A 23,695-nucleotide genomic window follows, 5' to 3' on the forward strand; every position below is an offset into this window, starting at 1 on the left:
ATGAGGAAGCTTCTACAAGTTTCTTATACTTATCCATCAAAGGGCAGACAGAATGAAAACCATGATCACAGAAAACTAACCAGACTGATCACATGGATCATAGCCTTGTCTAACTCAGTGAAACTATGAGCCATGCTGTATAGGGCCACCCAAGATGCACGGGTCATAACAGAGAGTTCTGACAAAACGTGGTCCACTGGAGAAAGGAATGGCAAACCACTTCAGTCTTCTTGCCTTGAGATCCCCATGAACACTATGAAAAAGCAAAAAGATATAACATTGAAACATGAACTCCCCAGATTGGTAGGTGCCCAATATGCTACCGGACAAGAGTGGAGAAATAACTCCAGAAAGAATGAAGAGACAGAGCTAAAGCAAAAACAACACCCAGCTGTGGATGTGACTGGTGATGGAAGTAAAGTCCGATGCTGTAAAGAGCAATATTGCATAGGAACCTGGAAGATTATGTCCATGAATCAAGGTAAATTGGAAGTGGTCAAACAGGAGGTGGCAAGAGTGAACATTGACATTTTAGGAATCAGTGAACTATAATGGACTGGCCTGGGCAAATTTAATTCAGATGACCATTACATCTACTACTGTGGGCAAGAATCCCTTAGAAGAAATGGAATAGCCTTCACAGTCAACAAAAGAATCCAAAATGCAGTACTTGGGTGCAGTCTCAAAAATAACAGAATGATCTCTGTTCGTCTCCAAGGCAAACCATTCAATATCATGGTAATCCAAGTCTATGCCCCAAACACTAATGCCAAAGAAGCTGAAGCTGAATGGTTCTATGATGACCTACAAGACCTTCTAGAACTAACCCCCACAAAAGACGTTCTTTTCATTATAGGGGATTGGAATGCAAAAGTAGGAAGTCAAGAGTACCTGGAGTAACAGGCAAATTTGTCCTTGGAATACAAAATGAAGCAGGGCAAAGGCTAACAGAGTTTTGCCAAGAGAATGCACTGGTCATAGCAAACACCCTCTTCCAAAAACACAAGAGAAGATTCTACACATGGACATCACCAGGAGGTCAATATTGAAATCATATTGATTATATTCTTTGCAGCTGAAGATGGAGAAGCTCTATACAGTCAGCACAAACAAGACCAGGAGTTGACTGTGGCTCAGATCATGAACTCCTTATTGCCAAATTCAGACTTAAATTGAAGAAAGTAGGGAAAACCACTAGACCATTCAGGTATGACCTAAATCTCATGTTTTTACAGCACCATATTGAAGTACTTGTCTCATTGCATTATAACTGTATATTCATTTCTGTCTTAGCTGGTAGACTGGAACTCCTGAGACTGTGTTTTTCACCTGTGTACTCATAATGCCTATGTTAGAATTACATTTGATGACTATATGACTCTCCATGGTAACCCTTCAAGGTAAGTATTTTTACCCCCATTTTACAGATGAGAAGACTAAAGCCCAGAGAGCTTGGATATTTTCCCCAAATCTACACAGTAAATATTGGAATAAAGATTTCATACTAATATCACTACCCCATGCCACTCCCCAAAACACAGGAATAACAAGAATGTTTGGCTCAACTTCAGGTTAGAAAGCTTTTTTAAACTTTTTTTTTTTAATTGCAGTACAGTTAATTTACAATTTGTGTTAATTTAGTTTCAGATGTACAGCATACATACATACATACATACATATATAAAACAGGTTAGAAATCTTCATTCTTAGCCTGTTTTTTGTCTTTAAGTTGCAAATACCATGTTTTTCCAATTTTATTGAGAAATCATTGACACACATAACTGTGTAAGTTTAAAGTATATAGCAAGATGGTTTGATTTACATATGTCATGAACCGATTACAATAGGTTCAATTATCATTCATCTTCTCATATAGATACAATAAGAAAAAATAAGAAAAAAGGAAAACATTTTCTCCCCATAATGAGAAATCTTAGGGTTTAGTCTCTTAACACATTTCCTATTTATTATATATCAATGTTATAGTCATCATATTGTACATTACATCCCTAGAGCTTATTTATCTTATAACTGAGAGTTTGTACCTTTTGACTACATTTCTCCAATACTCTCTCTTCCCACCCATCACCCCTAGTAACCACAAATCTGATATATTTTTCTGAGTTTTTATTTTCAGATTCCATATATAAATGAGATCATACAGTATTTGTCTCTCTGTTTGACTTATTTCTGACAGAGAGCATAATGCCTTCAGCATAACGCCTTCAGGGTCTATCCATGTTGTCACAAATGGTAGGATTTTCTTGTTGTTTGTTTTTTTTAATGGCTGAATAATTTTGCATTGTATATATGCCAGAACTTCTTTATCCATTTATCCATGGATGGAGAGTTAGCTTGTTTTCATGTCTTGGCCATTATAAATAATGCTGCAGTGAACATGGAAGTGCAGCTATCTTTTTGAGTTAGTGTTTTCATTTCCTTTGGATGTATTCCCAGAAGTGGGATTGCTGGATCATATGGTAGTTCTATTTTTTATGTTTTGAGGATCCTCCATACTGTTTTCCACAGTGTCTGTACAAATTTAGAATCCCACCAACAGTGCACCTGGGTTCCCTTTTTTCCTTACATCCACACCAGCATTTGTTATTTATTGTCATTTTGATGGTGGCCATTCTAACAGATTTGAGGTGATATATCACTGGAGATTCAATTTGCATTTTCTCTAATGACTAGTGATGTTGAGCATCCTTTCTTGTACCTCTTGACCTTCTGTATATCTTATTTGGAGAAATATCTATTCAGGTCCTTTGCCCATTTTTATTTATTTATATTTTTTTGCCCATTTTTAAATTGGATTTTTTCTTTTGTGTTATATAAGTTCTTTTTATATTTTGGATAGTTAACCCCTTGCCAGATAAATGGTTTGCAAATATTTTTTCTCATCCCACAGGCTGTCTTTTCAGTTTGTTGATGGTTTCTTCTTCTGTGCAGAGCTTTTTAGTTTGATATAGTCCCTTGTTTATTTTGCTTTTGTTGATTGTGACTTAGACGTCATATCCAAAAGATCTTTGCTGAGACCAATATGAAGGCCCTTTATTCCTATGCTTACTTCTAGGAGTTTCACAGTTTCTGGTCTTACATTTAAGTCATGAATCCATTTTGAATTAAGTGTTATAAGAAATGAATTCAGTTTCATTCTTTCACATGTGAGTATCCAGTTATCTCAGCACCATTTATTAAAAAGACTTGTCTTTTTTCCAGAGTATTCTTGGCCCCCTTTTCAAATATTAGTTGACCATATATGCTTAGGTTTATTTCTTGGCTCTTGATTCTGTTCCATTGGTTTAGTTGTCTGTTTTTATGCCAGTACTATACTGTTTTGATGACTATAGCTTTATAGTATAGCTTGAAATCAAGAAGTGTGATGCCTCCTGCTTTGTTCTTCTTTCTCAGGAGTTCTTTGGCTCCTTAGGATCTTGCGTGGTTCAAAGATCATTTTTTAAGCCTTGTTGTTCAGGAGTGTCTCCTAAGATATCTTTACAGATCTCATTTTATCCAAGAGATATACCCTTTTAGAAACAATTTCTGAAATCCCGTTTTTCCTTTCCCTAAGCAGTTCCCTCTTTCATTTCACACAGCAGCAATTCCAAACTCTCGTCACTCTCTCAGTGAAATTTTCTTGCTACCTTCCCTAATACTAAAATTTTGAACAATCAAACTTAGGACTAAGGCTCTTTTAGTCCTACCTTCTTGACTCAACCTGCTTGACTAGAGAACTGTCTCAATCATGTAATGCTAAACCCTGTACAGTAAGTTGGTGGCCATGATACTAGCAAACTTCAGGTAGTACCATATGCCATATGGAACAGGTGGGAATTGTAAAGAGATATAAATTGTCCTAAGACAAACAGGGATCTTAGATAATGGTCACGTGGAAGCCCCCAGGGACAAATGGGCTGTGTTCCAAAAATTCAATTTTAAATTGACTGTTTGGAATGCAGAACACGTTTTCCCTTAGAAACAATGCTATGAATAATTGCAACTATTCTCTCAGGGAAGTCTACAGAAGCTTGTTTAACCCATAGTGTAACAGAAATATCTGCTAAGATATTTTAGATTTGCAACAAGTGCATCCCTAAATCCTTGCCACTCTGAATTATAAATTAGCTGTTTACATAGCTGCCACCCCAATAAGACTGTGAACTCTTTGAGGGCTGGAAACTGTTGAATTATTCATTTTTGTATTTTGAATGCCTGGCATATAACTGGCAATAAATGTTGATTGCATAAATGAATGGACAAATTTAATAGGCATTTGAATAGTGTTAAAAGTGTCTTAAGGAATAAAAACAGTAGCATTTAGTGGGTACCTTAATATGTGTCTGGCACTGTGCTAGTCAGATGACCAATAAAGCAGCTGCTTTGCTTAGGCTAGAGTTGGAGATGAAGAAACTGAAGGCAATTTTAATATTTGAGACATAAATAGGTGCTGGACTTGCTAAATAAATGTTTTGGATGAAGTGAATGGATATATGTATTGATTTGGAAAAAATTTCATTGAAAAATAACAGAAATTGATATGCAAAGGGATATGTGTCTTTTGAAGGGCTACATTTTTTTTTTTTTTAATATTTATTTGGTCATGCTGGGTCTTCAGCTGCACCACTCAGGATCTTTAGTTGTGGCATGTGGGATTTAGTTTCCTGACCAGTGACTTAACCCCAGACTCTCTGCATTGGGAGCATGCATTCTTAGCCACTGGACCACTAGGGAAGTCTCACTGAGGGGCTACTTTTGAGGAGGAGATAGGTATGAACACAGCTAAAGAGGAGCAGATGGAAGATGAAGTTTGGTAACAGTCAGAAAGGGGTGGATGGAAAGAGAGGGTTGGTTTTGATTAAGCCCTGCTGGGCTTAAGTTCATCTGGCTTACTGTTCCTCATAAAGTGATATTTGCTCTGGCCAATCTTCAAAGACTTCTTGTGAGTTATATTAAGCTATTATCACTTTCCATAGATGGAGGTTAATTGGATTGATTTCTTTCCACAACAGTAGATGAAGCACTTGTTAAAATTTGGTAGGGATGATGTCTCAGTGAGCCTAGGCTGCTATCACACAAAATAAACTGAAACTTAGTGGCTTAGACAATATTTATTTCTACAATTCTGGATGTGGAAAGTGTGAGATCAAGGTGCCAGCATGATTACCTGGCAAGGGCCCTCTTTTGGGTTAAAGATGGTTTATGTCCTTGTTGTATTCTCACATGACAGAATGAGAGAGTTCTTTGGGGTTCTTTTCATAAGGGCTGCTGCTGCTAAGTCACTTCAGTCGTGTCCGACTCTGTGCGACCCCAGAGACGGCAGCCCACTAGGCTCCCCCGTCCCTGGGATTCTCCAGGCAAGAACACTGGAGTGGGTTGCCATTTCCTTCTCCAATACATGAAAGTGAAAAGTGAAAGTGAAGTCGCTCAGTCATGTCCGACCCTTTGGGACCTCATGGACTGCAGCCTACCAGGCTTCTCCGTCCATGGGGTTTTCCAGGCAAGAGTACTGGAGTGGGGTGCCATTGCCTTCTCCGTTCATAAGGGCACTAATCCCATTCATAAGGGCTCTATCCTCATGACCTAATTATCTCCCAAAGCCCCACCTTCTAATACTATCACACTGTAGGTTAAGATTTATATATATAAATTTGAGTTGGGAACTTCTCTGGTAGTGCAATGGATAAGAATCTGCCTGCCAATGGCAGAGGACACAGGTTTGATTCCTGGTCCAGGAAGATTTCACATGCTTCAGGGCAACTAAGCCCTAAGCCACAACTACTGTGCTCCAACTATTGAAGCTCATGTGCCTAGAACCTGGGTTTCACAACAAGAGAAGACACCCCAATGAGAAGCCCGTGCATGGTAACGAAGAGTAGCCCCCACTTGCCACAACTAGAGAAGGCCCCGCATGCAGCAAAGACCCAGCGCAACCAAAAATAAAAATAAATAAATAAAATTATCAAAAAATAAATAAATTTGGGTTGGGGAGGAAGACATAGACAACCGATGGTTACAGGACAGAAGGTCCTGGAGCAGAGATACTAGGTAGTCAGGGAGAATGTATCCCGGGAAGGTGAGAGAGGGAATATCATCTCCAAATAGATTTTGGTTTTGGAAGGAGAAGGCAGAGGGAGGAGGGTGAAATAGGAGGAGGAAAGAAGGCAAAAACTTTTCCACAATTTTGTAAAGGGCTTAACCCCTCAGAAAATCCCTTTAACTTATTGCCAGCTTGATCTTTGTTCACTGAAAGTATAACTACAACTACTTCTGCATTAATTTTATTGTCCTCAAAGTGCTAGATGACTATCAATAAATACTTGTTTGATTATTCCTAGTGTTTTAAATCAGTCCACACTCTGGCTTTACTAACGATCTTAGAATTGACATTGATCGAGCTGAAGTAAGAACTATCTTTAAATTTAGAAGACATTTTATGTTTTTCTCCAAGGAGAAGCAAACATTTGTCCATGCCTATTATTCACCACACAATGTACTGGGGTGTTTACTTACATTATCACATTTCTAGTAATTCATCATTATTTTAACAATTACTTAGTAGCCATTAAATTGAAGAAAGTAGGGAAAACCACTAGACCATTCAGGTATGACCTAAATCAAATCCCTTATGATTATACAGTGGAAGTGAGAAATAGATTTAAGGGCCTAGATCTGATAGAGTGCCTGATGAACTATGGAATGAGGTTCGTGACATTGTACAGGAGACAAGGATCAAGACCATTCCCATACAAAAGAAATGCAAAAAAGCAAAATGGCTGCCTGGGGAGGCCTTACAAATAGCTGTGAAAAGAAGAGAAGCAAAAAGCAAAGGAGAAAAGGAAAGATATAAGCATCTGAATGCAGAGTTCCAAAGAAGAGCAAGAAGAGATAAGAAAGCCTTCTTCAGCGATCAATGCAAAGAAATAGAGGAAAACAATAGAATGGGAAAGACTAGGGATCTCTTCAAGAAAATCAGAGATACCAAAGGAACATTTCATGCAAAGATGGGCTCAATAAAGGACAGAAATGGTATGGACCTAACAGAAGCAGAAGATATTAAGAAGAGGTGGCAAGAATACACAGAAGAACTATACAAAAAGATCTTTTGTCGTGACCCAGATAATCACGATGGTGTGATCACTGACCTAGAGCCAGACATCCTGGAATGTGGAGTCAAGTGGGCCTTAGAAAGCATCACAATGAACAAAGCTAGTGGAGGTGATGGAATTCCAGTTGAGCTATTTCAAATCCTGAAAGATGATGCTGTGAAAGTGCTGCACTCGATATGCCAGCAAATGTGGAAAACTCAGCAGTGGCCACAGGACTGGAAAAGGTCAGTTTTCATTCCAATCCCAAAGAAAGGTAATGCCAAAGAATGCTCAAACTACCACACAATTGCACTCATCTCACACACTAGTAAAGTAATGCTCAAAATTCTCCAAGCCAGGCTTCAGCAATATGTGAACCGTGAACTTCCTGATGTTCAAGCTGGTTTTAGAAAAGGCAGAGGAACCAGAGATCAAATTGCCAACATCCGCTGGATCATAGAAAAAGCAAGAAAGTTCCAGAAAAACATCTATTTCTGCTTTACTGACTATGCCAAAGCCTTTGACTGTGTGGATCACAATAAACTGTGGAAAATTCAAGAAATGGGAATACCAGACCACCTGATCTGCCTCTTGAGAAATTTATATGCAGGTCAGGAAGCAACAGTTAAAACTGGACATGGAACAACAGACTGGTTCCAAATAGGAAAAGGAGTTAGTCAAGGCTGTATACTGTCACCCTGCTTATTTAACTTATATGCAGTGTACATCATGAGAAACGCTGGACTGGAGGAAACACAAGCTGGAAGCAAGATTGCCAGGAGAAATATCAATAACGTCAGATATGCAGATGACACCACCCTTAGGGCAGAAAGTGAAGAGGAACTCAAAAGCCTCTTGATGAAAGTGAAAGTGGAGAGTGAAAAAGTTGGCTTAAAGCTCAACATTCAGAAAACGAAGATCATGGCATCTGGTCCCACCACTTCATGGCAAATAGATGGGGAAACAGTGGAAACAGTGTCAGACTTTATTTTTCGGGGCTCCAAAATCACTGCAGATGTGAACTGCAGCCATGAAATTAAAAGACACTTACTCCTTGGAAGGAAAGTTATGACCAACCTAGATAGCATATTGAAAAGCAGAGACATTACTTTGCCAACAAAGGTTTGTCTAGTCAAGGCTATGGTTTTTCCTGTGGTCATGTATGGATGTGAGAGTTGGACTGTGAAGAAGGCTGAGCGCCAAAGAATTGATGCTTTTGAACTGCGGTGTTGGAGAAGACTCTTGAGAGTCCCTTGGACTGCAAGGAGATCCAACCAGTCCATTCTGAAGGAGATCAGCCCTGGGATTTCTTTGGAAGGAATGATGCTAAAGCTGAAATTCCAGTACTTTGGCCACCTCATGCGAAGAGTTGACTCATTGGAAAAGACTCTGATGCTGGGAGGGATTGGGGGCAAGAGGAGAAGGGGACGACAGAGGATGAGATGGCTTGATGGCATCACTGACTCAATGGACGTGAGTTCAAACTCCGGGAGTTGATGATGGACAGGGAGGCCTGGCGTGCTGCGATTCATGGCGTCGCAAAGAGTCGGACAGGACTGAGCGACTGATCTGATCTGAGTAGCCATTACATGTCAAACCCTGTGCTTGGCAATGATGATAAAGGCAGAGAGAGAAGAGCAGAAAACTGCTCTTCAAATGGTTCTAGCATAATAGGGAGAAGATAGGACTAAATCAACAACTGTCACTTAGTATGATAAATGCAATCAAAGAGGTAAGCCCTTGGAAATCTTGAAAGACAGAAAAGGGGAGCTTTAATTCAAAATGGATAGGAAAAACGATAATAAGAAGGAAACAAGTATTTGTTGTTTGTCTGAAAGGAAAATTTAAGTGCCAAGAGGAGTCTAAGGAGCCATGACTAAATGTTATGTGCTATCCTTGATGGCATCCCAGATCAAGAAAGGAACATTAGGGGAAAACTGAAGAAAAATGAATAAAATATGGATTTTAATTAATAATAATGTATTACTATTGGTTCATTGATTGTGACAAATGCACAATACTAAGCTCTTACTAACAGAGGAAATTGGATGTAGAATATAGGAGAACTGTCTGTACTATCTGTGCAATAATTCTGTAAATTCAAAATTTTTCAAATTAAAAGTTAAGTAATTTTTAAAACTGGCATTTTGTATTTTTGTCAGATCTGGCAACCCTAACAGTTTTACTTCCAAATAATAATTAAACACAAAATATGAAAAAAAACTACCTTAAGTTGATAGTTTAAGATTTAAGTTACATATGAATTCTCCTAAATATTTGATCCAGGCACTTCTTTTAATATAAACAGTTCATTTGTTTTCTTTTCAGGCAAACCTCAGACAAATAAATAGTTATTATACAAGGAATGTATTTCAGTGTGGAGATGCTTTGCCTCTGAGTGTCATAGCCTATCAGTATTTGCAACCAATTTCAAAAGCTAAAAAAAACTGCCTCTTCTTTCTCTTTTACACACTCACACATGAACCATTAATAGAATTAATTATTCTATTATTCTTAATTATTCTATTAATTATTCTTAATCTGATGTGCACATCTCAAGAGATTTTAAAAATTCCGTTTATGCAAAAATCAGCAAGGTTAAGGCCCTGCAAGTAATCACTTGTCTAGGGTGACCGCTAACTTGTACTGTCTGAATGGAAACAGTGCTGATCATTTCACTCTCCGTGTTGGTCCTCTGGGGAAGAACAACCTGTGTGTTGTAGAAGAACTTGAGTCTGGAATAAAAATAGAACTGTATATTAAAACAGTTTCATTTGAAGGTGAGCTTAGAAAAGATTTATTTAAGAGAAAAGGAAGACCAGACTTTTAAAAGAGAGTGAATTTTATAAACTATTTGCCATTTTCTAGATAAGATAACCAAATACATTTTGCACAGCTTTCTTTCACAAAATTAGGAAAATAGATTATTTTTAACACTTCGTACTAATAGTATGCTAGTGCTTCCAAAGAAAATGTCCTCAAATGGTAATAGAATTTATCAGAGGTTATATGGGTTCTGTTGCTACCTTAACTCTTCATTTCTACTCTAAGTGGCAAGCCTCTAAAAGAAAAATGTTTTTGTCACAAAAGATTTACATACGTCATAAATCTTCGTTTGCAGACATGTTTAGAGCATTTACTAAGCGCAAAAAGTTATGCTGAAGAGCTTTGGTGTATCCAGAGATAATGATTCCTACGCTGTTTCTATTTTTAAAGACGGTTTTGTTCTTTTGGAGGGGAGGGGAGTCAGACGTTAAATTAGGGTTTTGTTTTTACCTCACTGACCTTGGTCTCCTGCAAAAACAGGAGGTCAAAACTTACTTTAAAAAACAGGTAATACTTTCAAGGATTTAGGTTCTAAAGCAGGACCATGGGTTCTTTATCTGTTCATACAGAAGGCGAGGTCTGTTAAAGGACAGAAAAAGAGATTAGTTTTGTTGTTTAATTGGATTCCTGTGGAGAGCTCAGTGCCCTGGAAGGCTGGGCTGCTCACGTCCGTCGTTCTCCAAGCACTAGGAGAAAGAGCCCGCTCTGACGGGTAGACAAGGTGGGTGCGGGCACCACCGCTTCAGACGGCCTGCTCCGGCCTTAGAGGCCTCAGGGTGCCGTCGACGTGGGCCGCGGCCTCTAAAGAGCCCACGCCGCCCGAACGCCCGCGGGGCGCGCGGCCACGTCGCTCGCCACCTCCCTTCTGAGCCGGGCGGGTGCAGGCGAGCAGCGGCAGCGCCCTTTCGGCCGTCTGGAAGCTCGGTTCCAGGAGAAAGGCCGCGAGGGCGGGGCTTGGGGCGGTGCGGAGCTTTCTCCTCACCTCGCGGTCAGCCCGGGCGAGGAGAGGCCGCGTGGGGCCAGGGCGGAGCGTCACATGGCGCGACCCAGCCGGGGCTCCGCGTTGGCGGTCACCGAGGAAGCTGTGTAGTGCGGGAAGCCTACAACCCACACCGAGGAAGGATGGGTCAACTAACGAATGTTTCACCACAGCCCACACGCCTAAGAGGGAATTTGAGAGCGCGTGGGGAGGGGTGGGGAGAGCAGGCGGTTCACCAAGAGCACGCTCCGTACAGAGAGCAGTAAAGTGGAGAGTCAGGCATGCGCAATGAGCTCAGGGTGGGTTGGCAGCGGGGAGGGGCTGGTGTGAGCGGGCTGATGTGTTTATCCGGTTTTCTGGGTGGGCGCTCAAAGCGCACGCGTCAGGGCAAAAGGCGGCGGAGCTGGGTACTGGAATGCGCATGCGCCGAGCGAGCCGGTAGCTCTGGGAGGGTGTGGAGGGGGCTCTTAGAGGAGAAGCAGGGGAAAAGGGAAGCGAAGGGAAAGGAAAGGGCGGGGGGAGGGGTGAGAACGTGGTCTGCGCATGCGTGCGAGCACTAGCGACGACGGCGGCGGGGGAGTCTCGGGGATGACAGTGGCTTTGCCCGTTGGGGTAACGGTCGTCGTCGCCGGCAGGGCCTGAGGCGCCGCACAGCCCGCGGGATCCATTAAGGCCGCAGCAGCCCGGGCCCTACCGAGCTAGAGTGGCGCGTGGAGTCGGGGTGAGGGCGGCGAGGCACGAGGGGAGGGGCCTGCGGCGGGGCCTTGCCGTGTGCGCTGGGCGGCGGCGGGGCCTGTCGGTGTGAGCGCTCGCCTCAGCCGCGGCCGGCCGGGCGTCGTGGGCGGTGGCGGCCGTGGTGCTTGGCGGAGGAGGCGTCCGTGTGTGTGGCGCGGAGAAGATGGCCGGGCAGTGAGGGGGCGGCGCTTGCGCCTGGTGACCTCGGAGTGAGCGACTGAGGAGCGAGGGGCGCCGCCGCGGCCCGGCCGGGCCTGCTCCCCGCCCCCTCCCGCCGCCGCCGGCCCGCGCACTTCCTCCCCGGCCCTCCCCTCTCGGGCGGGGGCCTCCCCTAGCCGCTTCGCCACCTCAGGGAACAGCCGGGCTCTAACCGCCGGGGCGGAGAGCCAGGCTCAGTCCGGACCCCGCGTCCGATATGGAGAGAGCGGCGGCGGTCTCCGTCAGCCGCAGCAGCAGCGTTCGCCGCCGCCGCGGCTCGGTGCACTAGATCCAGGAAGCCGACGCCCGCGCTGCCGTCCTTGCCGTCGCCGCTGCCTCCGCGCCGGGCGCTGTGATGGAGTAAGGGCCCCGCAACCCGTGAGAAGCGTGCCCGCCTCTCGGACCGGGCCGGGGCCTGCTGCCGCGCCCGCCAGCCCGACCACAGGAGGTGCCTCCGCGTCCAGGGATGCAGCTCGAGCGCAGGCCGCCCGCCGAGCCGTGGGGCTAGACTGAGCGCCGCCTCCGCCGCGTTCTGCGCCCCGCGGCCGCCCGGGACGAACTCGAACGCTGGTTTCTCCCTCGCTCTTTTTTTTTTTTTTTTCCTACTCGGTCTGCAAGTCTCAGGGACGGAGGAGGGGCGCCAGGGCCCCATGTGTGGGAGGACTGCTTCAGCTCCACAAACTTGTACGGATTTTGGTTACTACTTTGGCCAGTGGTTCTGCCCCGATTTCCTCCGAATTGTTACAAACTCGCTGTTGTTCCCTGGCTGCTTACAAAGTTGGATCCGGAATTTCTCTTCACCCGGGAGCCAACGGTGTCGAAGCGTCTGCAATGAACCCGGTGAATGCTACTGCTCTCTACATTTCCGCGAGCCGCCTAGTGCTCAACTACGACCCCGGAGACCCCAAGGCGTTTACAGAGATTAACAGGCTCTTGCCTTACTTCCGACAGTCCCTCTCGTGCTGCGTTTGCGGTGAGACGCTTTTTATTGTTCCCTTTTCAATGCTGGTTTAAAAAAAAAACAACACTCCGGGCGATGGAAACAGGAACGGTTTGACGGCCGGGTAGTTTGTATTAAGCTTTTGTTACTTGTGTGGTAGTGCAAGGTCTTTAGTTTTGAAACTCGCCAGAGGACTTTTGCCCGGCATTTGAGATAGAACCTTCTAAACCGCCCTGTACGGCGGCCTCAATGTTCAAAACTGTTTAATTCGCCTTAAGTCAGCTCTGTACCATTTCTGGTGGTGGGTTTTTGTTGTCTCCCCCCCCCCCCCCGAAAGGGGGGAAATCATGCATGCTGCTGCCTTAAAAAAATTTTTTTTTTTACTGTTTCGATAACAGAACTGACAAAACACCTACCTTGGTTAAACCTGGTTTACACATGTACATGTGGCGTGTTTGCATTTCTCCAAACGTGTTAGGTGTGGACGATGGTATAGCGGGTGAACTCGCTGCGGAACTTTCCCCCCAGGTTCTTTTAATGCTTTGACAGCTTGACGGTAAACAATGATCCAGGGCAGACTGATGGTACTAAGTGCTTTTTAGCTAGTGGGGTTTTTACAGGATTACGTTTTCTTTGGCTTTACTTTATCTTGGCTTGGTAGAAAGTGATTTTAGGTGTTTTTGTTCAAGAAGTATTAGTTCGTGCTGGGCAGGATATTTTCCAAGTTATTTTTGAGAGATGAAGTTGTCTAATATTAGTGTTTCCAAAATGGTAATAACTTGTGATTATTATCGAAGTGATTGAAACTTATTTTTCAAAAACACACCTAGACTGAAAACTTAATAATATAAAGGAAAGGGCAACTGGCAGAACCAAAACAAAATAGTAATAGTCCACATTCTTATTTCTCCAAAACTTCTGAGGTTTTGTTGATCCTCTTGTTTAGTCAGAGTTTGAGAAATTCGGTCGTTTCAGGCTTTTACTTAAAGATAAATTTTGCGACTGTAGTGGCTGAAGGGAGAAATAGTATTCATCTGAGATTCAACATTTTCTGTATAGCTCTGGGGCAAAGCACGGAAGGAGGGTGCAGAAAAGGTGAAGAGTGTTTTTTTTTTTTTTTTTTTGCACGTCAGGTACTTAATTTAATCTCATAGACATTTAAGTAACAGTGTTCGAATGTGATTAAGTGCTACGCTCACTGGTAACGGAGACTTAACCTTTATAGAGAAGCAGTTGCCCTGGGTAAATCAGGTAACTGCCCCCGGACCTCAGTTTCTTAACGTGTAAAATGAGAGCTTTGGGCTAGATTCACAGTTTCCTTTCTGCTCATATTTTACAAACATAAGAATTTGCTTGATTTCAGCGTTCTGTCCCACCTCATTCTCCCTCTCTTTTTTGTATGGAGTACTTTATTTTATGCCTTCACAGCTTTTGATAGTCCGTGGAATGAGGAGATGGGGCTGCTGTAACAACTTTTTACACAAACTTTTCTGGGAGTGGGGATTGCTACTGTGGTAATGTAGAGGGCATAAGCCAGCCCATCCTGGCCTGCTAGAACTGCAATAAAGAGTGATGTCATCATCCAGGTAACACTTGAATATCTGGTAGGTCTCCTTTTTACAAGATAGAGGGAACTTAGCTCTCTAAGAGGGAAATGGTAGTTTTGAAATAGTGTAGGTGCTTGGTTCTTATTAGTAACTTCAGGACAGTTGTGGTCTAATTGAACATTTTCTAGAGTCTAACCTGGATTTTAAAAAATGTTATTAAAGCTACATTAGAACCTTTTTTAAAAACCAGTTTGACAACTGAAAAAGGAGGTTTTCTGACATTGGGGCTTGGTATTATTCCTTTTTCAAATGTCTCTTTCCCATCATTCTATGGGAGAGATTTGTGGGTTCTACTTTGCCTTTATAATTAAGTAGCCTGCATAAAATTTCAGCATTATAGGTGTAGGTTCAGTTTTTTCCCCTTATCTCTTTGGATGTAAGTCTGTGGTTATCAAGAGATGGGAAAAAAAAAATTGTTATTTGTATTCAGAGCCAACATTTTTCATTTTTGTACCAGATACTATCCTAGACCCTTTCTTCTTAGCTGAAAAGTAGTTATTTCAATTAACAGGGTATGTGCAGTCTTACTTAATAAGGATAAACAGATATGTAAAAACTAAGTTTAATTCTCTTGGTGCTTTAAATAGGAAGTTTGTTTAAGTATGTCCTTCAGTGTCTGACCCAGTCCTACCTTTTCAGCTTTGTATTCAATTGCCCTCATATATAATTTCAGTCAGTTTAGTATTTTTGTCTTTTCAAACGTACATACCGTATGACTTCCTCCTCTTTTCCCCACCTTTGCACTCTGAAGTTCCTTCTACCTAATATTTCTATTCTGTATGGTCTAAATCCCTCCTTAGTGAATTCTTTGTTCTAATCATAGGCACTTTGAACTCTTGTAGAGCAGTTTTTATATAAAATTATTCTATCTTAGGGTAAATACTAAGTTTTTGTACATTTTTTGTGTTCCTTCTGCCTCATTCTTTCCTATCCAGTGACTTACTTGCATGTAGGTGTTTATGACAGACTCAGAGGAAGAAAGTGAGGAGGTGGGGAGGTAAAATCCTAACTTTGTTACTTTGCTGTCTAGGCAAGTTATTTTAACTTTTCGCCTGAATTTCCTCTATGTACAGAAGGGGATAGTCAGGCCTTCTTTAAGTTTTGTTTCTCCAAATCTGTGTTATATGTGAGTTTATTTTTAAGGGGGAAAAGCCTTTTGAACCCATGAGAACAAGTGTGTGGACTTGGCTGTCTGGCTTGGCATCCTGCTCTTGTAGAGAGGTAGACAAAGGTAGGGGGAAGTGAGAGATTGAACTATCAGTTCAAATATTGTGAGTGAGTGAAAGTTGCTCAGTCGTGTCCTACTCTTTGTGAACCCATGGGCTATACAGTCCATGGAATTCTCCAGGCCAGAATACTTGAGTGGGTAGCCTTTCCCTTCTCCAAGGGATCTTCCCAAGCCCAGGGATCGAACCCAGGCCTCTGGCATTGCAGGCGGATTTTTTTTTTTTTTTACCAGCTGAGCCACAAGGGAAGCCCTTGTGAATATTGTGAAACCTTGAGTATTCACTGGAACTACAGGTTTTGTTATCATTGTTCTTTGAAATGTTAATAAGCTGATTATCACTGCTTGTTTTTCAGTTCTTTGAATGTTTAGACTTTCTGAAGCTTCTGGTGAATGGGATAGCAATGCTCCAGAGTTATTGTTTCTAGGCCACAGACAGTATTACTGCAGGTACTAATTTTGTGTCAGTTTTTTCCCCTTGTTATAAATGTTGAGCTTTATTATTTTGTCATTTATCTTGAAGTATGTAGAATTTACTTCTGATGGCATGAGACTTCATAAATTCTAAGGATTTTAAGTTTTTTGTTAAGCTTTTAAGTCCTCAAATGCTGTAATAAGTTTGATATGTTAGAATCAAATACTGTTAGAACTGGAAGGACAAGATAAGTGAGTGGAAAAATATTACTCTCTGACATATTTGGAGTCCTGTAAATTAATCATGGTCACATCTCTACTCAGGGACGTGAATATTTCCCTGATGTTTTAAATTCTAGAAACGAAATAGTTTTGGCTTTTACTGAATAGTTGTGAAACTTTGGATATCCAGTTTCTCATTTATAAAATAGAAAGGGGCTGGAAAATAGTACCACTGACAGGCTGACCAACTTTTGAATGTTACAGTCTTAAAAACCAAGCCCTATTTTTTCTTTCTACTGTTAACTCTCACATTGCGTTACCAGGTAGGTGGTTCCCTGAGGGCAAGAATCTTCCTGGTCTTGGTCACCTCTGTAGCCCTGCACCTGACAATTACTGGCTCAATGAGTATTGTTGAATGGATGAAGGTTCAAAGTAGGAAGGATGTGCTCTCAGAATAAAGTGTGTGCCTTAAAATTAAATAGATTTAACTTCATGAAAGATGACTTTCATTTTCCTTATTTGTCTCATTTGGGCATTGTTTGTGGGACCACGTTGGAATTAGTGCAGTAGATCTCAAAAATCTCTTTCAGTTCTGGAATTCTGATTCTTGAAGCAGAAATACTTTGTCTTTTGATTGAGTAAACAATTTATAAATAGCAAGAATCTTCTAAAATGAAGTTTGAACATGTAGCATGGAGTGACTTAAACTGTCTTTTAGACAGTGGCTGAATTTAAAGCCATTTGTATAATGTAAGCATTACACTAATTTTTAAAATTTTTATTAATTTATTTGGCTGTGCAGAGTCTTAGTTGCAGCCTGTGGGATCTTCTGTGTTTGTTGAGACAGGCGAGATCTTTGGTTGTGGCCTGTGGGATCTAGTTCCCTGACCAGGGATTGAACCTGGGCCTCCTGCATTGGGAGCACGGTTTGCCACTGGACTACCAGGGAAGTCCCTATGCTGCTGCTGCTGCTAAGTTGCTTCAGTCGTGTCCGACTCTGTGCGACCCCATAGACAGCAGGCCACCAGGCCCCATCGTCCCTGGGATTCTCCAGGCAAGAACACTGGAGTGTGTTGCCATTTCCTCCTCCAATGCGTGAAAGTGAAGTCGCCCAGTCGTGTCTGATTCATAGCGACCCCATGGACTGCAGCCTACCAGGCTCCTCCATCCGTGGGATTTTCCAGGCAAGAGTACTGAAGTGGGTTGCCATTGCCTTCTCCGAGGGAAGTGCCTATACTGATGTTTTATATTTATGTTTGTTTGAAGTGTGAGTTCATTTGATACTGTATTTTTTTGGTACCTAAAATCACTGTAGTAAAATTTTTTTATTTTAAGCACATAATATAAATATAAAACTTAACCACCTTAACCTTTTTATTAAAAGTTAATTTTTGGTTGTGTTGGATCTTTGTTGCTTCTCGTGACTTTATTTTTGGTGAGTAGGGGCTAGTCTTCATTGTAGCGTGCGGGCTTCTCATTGAGGTGTCTTCACAAAGAGTTGGACACGACTGAGCAACTGAACTGAACTGAGTGGATTTCAGTAGTTGTGGTGTGTGGGCTTAGTTGCTCCAGAATCTTCTCAGACTGGGGATCAAATTTGTGTCCTCTGCATCGGCAGGTGGTTTCTTAATGACCGGACCACCAGGGAAGACTGTTAACAATTTTTAAATGTATAGTTCAGTAGTGTTGAATATGTTTACATTGTTGTGGAACAGGTTTCCACAACTTTTTTGGTCTTGCAAATCTATGCCTAACGAGCAGCCACCATTTTCTTTCTTCCCCCCCAACCCCTTGTAACCACCGCTGTACTCTCTGTCTTTCTGAATTTGACTGCTGTTACTGATTCCTCATATAAGTAGAATTATATGGTCTTATATTTGTCTTTTTTTTGACTGGTTTATTTCACTTAGCATAACGTCTTCAAGGTTCAAGCATCAGATTTCTTTCCACCTTTTGGCCACAGCACATGTGGGATGGTAGTTCTCCCACCAGGGATCAGACCCACACCCTTTGTGTTGGAAGCACAGAATTTTTACTACTGGGTAGCCAGGGAAGTCCCAGGATTTCTTTGCTTTTTAAGGCTTAATAATAATTCTCTTGTATGCATAGCACATGCTTACTTTATTCATTCATCCACTGTTGAATGTTTGAGTTGCTTCTATCTCTTGACTGTTGTGAATAGTATTAAGAACATGGATGTGTAAACAACTCTTTGAGACACTGCTTTCAATTCTTTTTGGTGTATATATACCCAGAAGTAGGATTGCTGAATTGTGTGATATTTCTGTTTTTATTTTTTGAGGAACTCCATACTGTTTTCCAAGTACCGTTTTACAATTCTGCTGGCAAAACAGGGTTTCCAGTTAGTTTCTCCATGTCTTTGCCAACACTTGTATTTCCTGTTTTGTTCTTGATTATTTTTTTAATGGTAGCCGTTCTGATGGGTGTGAGATGATCTCTCATTGTGCTTTGTATTTCTCTGGAGGTTGGTGATTTTTGCATATACTTGCAGTCGTATATCGTCTTTGGAGAATCACTGTTTTTTTAAATCTTGAAAATTTTTATTTTGCTTATAAAGTCTTTATTAATCAGTTGTGATGTTCTCAGTGCTGGAATAAAAGATGAATTAAGACACATAGCCCCAACCATATGTTACTCAGTGATATGGGAAAGACAGATAAGTAAACCAGCAATTATTGTGTGTTAGAGGCACTTATACCAAGTTTCAAGCATTATAATAGAATACTCATATGTTAATTTTGTCACACATGTAAAAACCTCAGAAATTAATGGAGTGGTTCTGTCCCCCCCACCCGTCTCGCCCCCAACTTGTTTTTGAATAGCTGTTTGGGTCAAAGTTTGGGCAATCCTGATTGGGGTTAGAGCAGAATTTGGTTTACCAGTTTTTTCTTGGAACTTAAGTTTGCCTCTGATCTGGGAAGAATTCTTTGCCCAGTCACCCATGTAACTCTTTGCAACTTTTTCAATTGTAGTCCGCCAGGCTCCTTTCTCCATGGGATTTTTCAGGCAAGAATACTGAAGCAGGTTGCAATTTCCTCCTCCAAGGGATCTTCCCAGCCCAGGGACCAAACCCACATGTCCTGCACTGCAGGCAGATTCTTGACCACTGAGCCATCGGGGAAGCCAAAGGAAGAAAATTATTTAGTATTATGTGTTGGCAGATACTCTTATTTTAGATATATTTAACTGTTGGTTTCTTTTCCTAAGAAAAATCTCCTTTTTACAGTTTACCATTTTAGTGTTCTAAAATTATTTCTAAAATGTTAGTTCCTACTTGGTTATGTTTGAAAAGTCAAAGTCTTTCAGTTGTGTCCAACTCTTTGCGACCCCCATGGACTGTAACCTGCCAGGCTCCTCTGTCCATGGAATTCTCCAGGCAAGAATACTGGAGTGGGTTTCCATTCCCTTCTCCAGGGGATCTTCCTGACCCAGGGATTGAAAGCAGGTCTCCCACATTGCAGGCGGATTATGTTTATGGACAGTAAAATTGCCTTAGGGAAAGGATGCACTATGCATTTTTGTGGATGCTGAGTGAGAATAGCTTTGATCCACAGCCCTTTGTCATAAGATAAAACCTACTGAAAATGTAGTAACAATTCAGGGCAGAAACAGTATGGTACTGTAGAATTAAGCAGCAGAAACTGTTTCAGTCTAGTGGGATCTAAGGGTTTCCCAGTGTCTCAGTGGTAAAGAATTCACCTGCCAAGCAGGAGATGCAGGTTTCATCCCTGGGTCAGGAAGATCCCCTGGAGAAAAGTGAAAGTGTTAGTTGCTCAGTTGTGTGTGACTCTTTGCGACCCAAGGACTGTAGCCTTGGGCTTCTCTGTCCATGGAATTCTCCAGCAAGTTATACTGGAGTGGGTAGCCATTCCCTTCTTCAGGGAAGATCCCTGGGTCAGGAAGATCAGCTGGAGAAGGAAATGGCAACCCACTTCATTATTCTTGCTTAGGAAATCCCATGGAGAAAGGAGCCTGGCGGGCTACAGTCCTTGGGGTCTCCAAGGGCCAGGGACATGACTTAGTAACTAAACAGCAGCAGTAGCAGTTAGATCTAGGAAATTTGGGGCTTGAGCTGAGCTAAGAGGAATGGTGAAAAGTGAACATTTTCAACAAGACTTAAGAGAACATTTGGCTTGTTTAGGATGCAGAAAATCAAGTTTATTTGTAATGAGTCCTTGTAGGGGAGCCCATCTGTGACCCATAGTGGTAACTCAGGGGCCTTTTGTGGGAGGGAACCTTGATGTCAGGCTAAGGAATTTGACATTTACCATATGACTTGTTCTTTTTCACAGTGTGTTCTATAGGTCACCAAATCAAACCCACTGAAAGAGATTGTTAAAATACAGATTCCTGGTTATCAGACTGATTGAATTGAAATCTCTGTGGGCAAGGCCTTGTAATCTGCATTTTCTCCCCCCTCCCCCATATGAGGAGCAGAATTTGGAAATCCCTATTACCTTCAAGAAATATTTTTAAAGTAGGAGAGTGATGTGATCAAAACTTTATTTTAGAAAAGATTAGTTTGGGGAGGGAATTTAGGATTGATTATTGGAGTAAGGTGAAATTCAATTAGAAAGGATAATATGTATCCTTGTTATAGAGGCCTGAATAGTGATGGGAGTGAAGAGGCAACACCCTAAGATAATGCAAAGGGAAAATTTTGTCCTCTTTATAGTTATAACATTTTAATTCTTTGATATATACTGTAGTATATTTTGTTTTTGGCTAGGCATTTTCACTGTGAATGGGCTAAATGAGATATTTCCTCCCGTTAAATTTATAAAAGTACTAAATTTTACAGATAAAACCTGGCTTGTCAGGTACTTGGGAGAGGTTTCAGTTAAGGTAGGAATTAGTGGAGTAGGAAATGGCAACCCACTCCAGTACTCTTGCCTGGAGAATCCCTTGGACAGAGGATCCTGGTGGGCTACAGTCCATGGGATTGCAGTCGGACAAGACTGGGCGACTGACACACACACAAAATTGAGGAGATACTTGATAGTGCAATACACTTCATCTATTCTCCCATCTCCTGCAGGAAGCAGGATGGGGCCGCCAGCACCTGGGAGGCAAGATGGCTCCTCCCCGCCCCCCCAAATCCCTTCTGGAAGTCTTGGGGCCTCAGTGCCTGCAAGAGCTGCTCCTGCTGCTGCTGCTAAGTTGCTTTCAGTCGTTCCCGACTCTGTGCGACCCCATAGACGGCAGCCCACCAGGCTCTGCCATCCTTGGGATTCTCCAGGCAAGAACACTGGAGTGGGTTGCCATTTCCTTCTCCAAAGCATGAAAGTGAAAAGTGAAAGTGAAGTTGCTCAGTCGTGTCCGACTCTTCGGGACCCCATGGACTGCAGCCCACCAGGCTTCTCCGTCCATGGGATTTTCCATGCAAGAGTACTGGAGTGGGGTGCCATTGCCTTCTGCCTTGGGCAAATAAGAGACTAAGTTGTTTACTGGCAAAAAAAAAAACAAAACACAAAAGATAGGAATTAGGACCAAGTAGGCCTGGGGAGAATGAAAAGAAGGATGAAACAGTAATGATGTGATGATGCCTGGGAGTTGGGATTAGTGAGGAAATATTATTGGAAATGTGTTTAGGAAAGGCTAAAATTGAAACACTTTAATTTTGTGCCCTTTCCTGGAAACCTTGATTTTAAAATGATCTTATATGCTTTTTGGTATAGTAAAACAAACAATATAGCTTTTGACTCCTGGGATTGTGGTTTTCATTCTCTCAAATTAATTTGAACATTCAGTCCTTTTTTTACAGTCCTTGTTTTCATTACATTGATAGTATACCATCATTAATTGGTTAATGCTTTATTGTATTATCTTCTCTTGGAGTCCACCTGGCTATTTTAATCTATAATTTGATTTGTTTTTGTGAGTTCTGATTAAATTTTATCTTTTATTTTAAAAGATAGTGTTTCAGAATCCTTATTCTAATTTGTATTTCTCTCTGTGTCCCTCACCTTTGAGTTTTCTTCCTATCCATTTAGTTTATGTTATTGTCTTGTCTCTTTTAAACATTATTTTTTGTTGTTTCCATGTCAGGAAATTAATTCAGATAATTTTTTTCATTTTAATTACTGTATGCCTGGCCATTTTCATCTTTTCCCTGTTCTGACTCCATAATATTTTAGCAGAGTTTTTCTTGTTCATTGCCTTTCTGCTCAGAAACATCTGGCTTTGTCAAGCTATTTTTATCTAGTTTTATAGCCTGCATATTTTGTGTATGTTGACTTTAGTTTGTCTATTAATTAGCATTTGCCCTTTAAAAAAGTAATTATATTTCTGGCTGAGCTTGTTCTTCATTGTTGCAAGGGCTTTTTTCTAGTTGCAGCAAGCAGGGGCTACTCTTGCTTCTCATATCCGTGGCTTCTCTTGGGTTGTAGAGGTGTGAACTCAGTAGTTTTGGCATGTGGGCTTACCCCACTGTATGTTGGATCTTAGTTCCCCAGCCAGGGATCGAACCCATGTTCCCTGCCTTGGAAGGCAAATTCTTAACTAACCACTGGACCACCAGACAAGACCACGTTGAAGTTTAAATCTCTGTCTCCTTTTCTCCCAGGTGGCACAGTGGTAAAGAATCTGCCTGCCAATGCAGAAGATGTGGGTTTAATCCTGGGTCAGAAGATCCCTGTCATAGGAAATGCAACCCACTCCAGTATTTTTGCCTGGAAAATTCCATGGACAGAGGAGGCTGGCAGGCTACAGTCCATGGGGTTGCAAAGAGTCAGACATGACTGAGCTACAGAGCACGGCATACACTCCTGTTGTGAAATTTGGAACTCTGTCCATATATAATATGGGATTATAAAATTAGAAGGGAGCATTCCAATTCAGGTATCCTTGTGATGGATTTCTGAATCCCCCCCACAGTTAATTAGTTGGTTGCCCAGCTTATGAGTCAGCTTTTTCAAGATACGACATAAGATATGACTGGCATATTCTTTCCACCAGAATGTCTGAGTGTCTCAGAGATCTTTTAATGATGTCATTGAGCTTGCCAGTTCAATTTTTACATAGATTTTATATGGAAGGTTATTCTTCCTAATGAGAATTTATAAAGCTTTAGACAGGAAGATAAATTGTAAAGCCATTTTCTTCACATCAAATAATCCTTCCTGTAATATTCTTGAAAATTCGTCCAAGCCTTTTCCTGAATACCTCTGGGGTAGGGAGCTAAATTTTACTCTGCAAAATAGCCCTATCTGTTTTGAAGTGTAGAATTCTAATGTTGAGATCTTGAATTATTTTGTGAAACCATATCTGGATAAGAATCACTGTTGCTTTATCTTGTTTGGCGTTTGGGATAGTTATTGGTTTATGATGTTTATGGTCAACTAAAGCATTTTCATAAGTTGGTTGATGGTGTGTTTAGATCTTCTCTGTCATTACTGATTTTCTGTTTTGTAAATTTTTGAGAGATGTTGTTATCTCTAG

At 41.7% G+C, this 23,695-nt stretch overlaps 1 protein-coding gene across 1 annotated transcript in view; it reads left to right on the plus strand.

Moving 5' to 3' along the window:
* The first annotated feature begins 11,445 nt into the window (after nt 1-11,445).
* MSL2 (MSL complex subunit 2) overlaps nt 11,446-23,695 on the plus strand; it is a 33,064-nt gene continuing 20,814 nt past the window's right edge. The window contains exon 1 of the mRNA XM_005889897.2: nt 11,446-12,799. Coding sequence (XP_005889959.1) covers nt 12,658-12,799 — 142 coding nt within the window. The 5' untranslated portion in view covers nt 11,446-12,657. The remainder of the gene's footprint in view (nt 12,800-23,695) is intronic.

The sequence above is a fragment of the Bos mutus genome, chromosome 1 (assembly GCF_027580195.1).
Source record: "Bos mutus isolate GX-2022 chromosome 1, NWIPB_WYAK_1.1, whole genome shotgun sequence".
Classification (NCBI taxonomy): Eukaryota; Metazoa; Chordata; class Mammalia; order Artiodactyla; family Bovidae; genus Bos; species Bos mutus.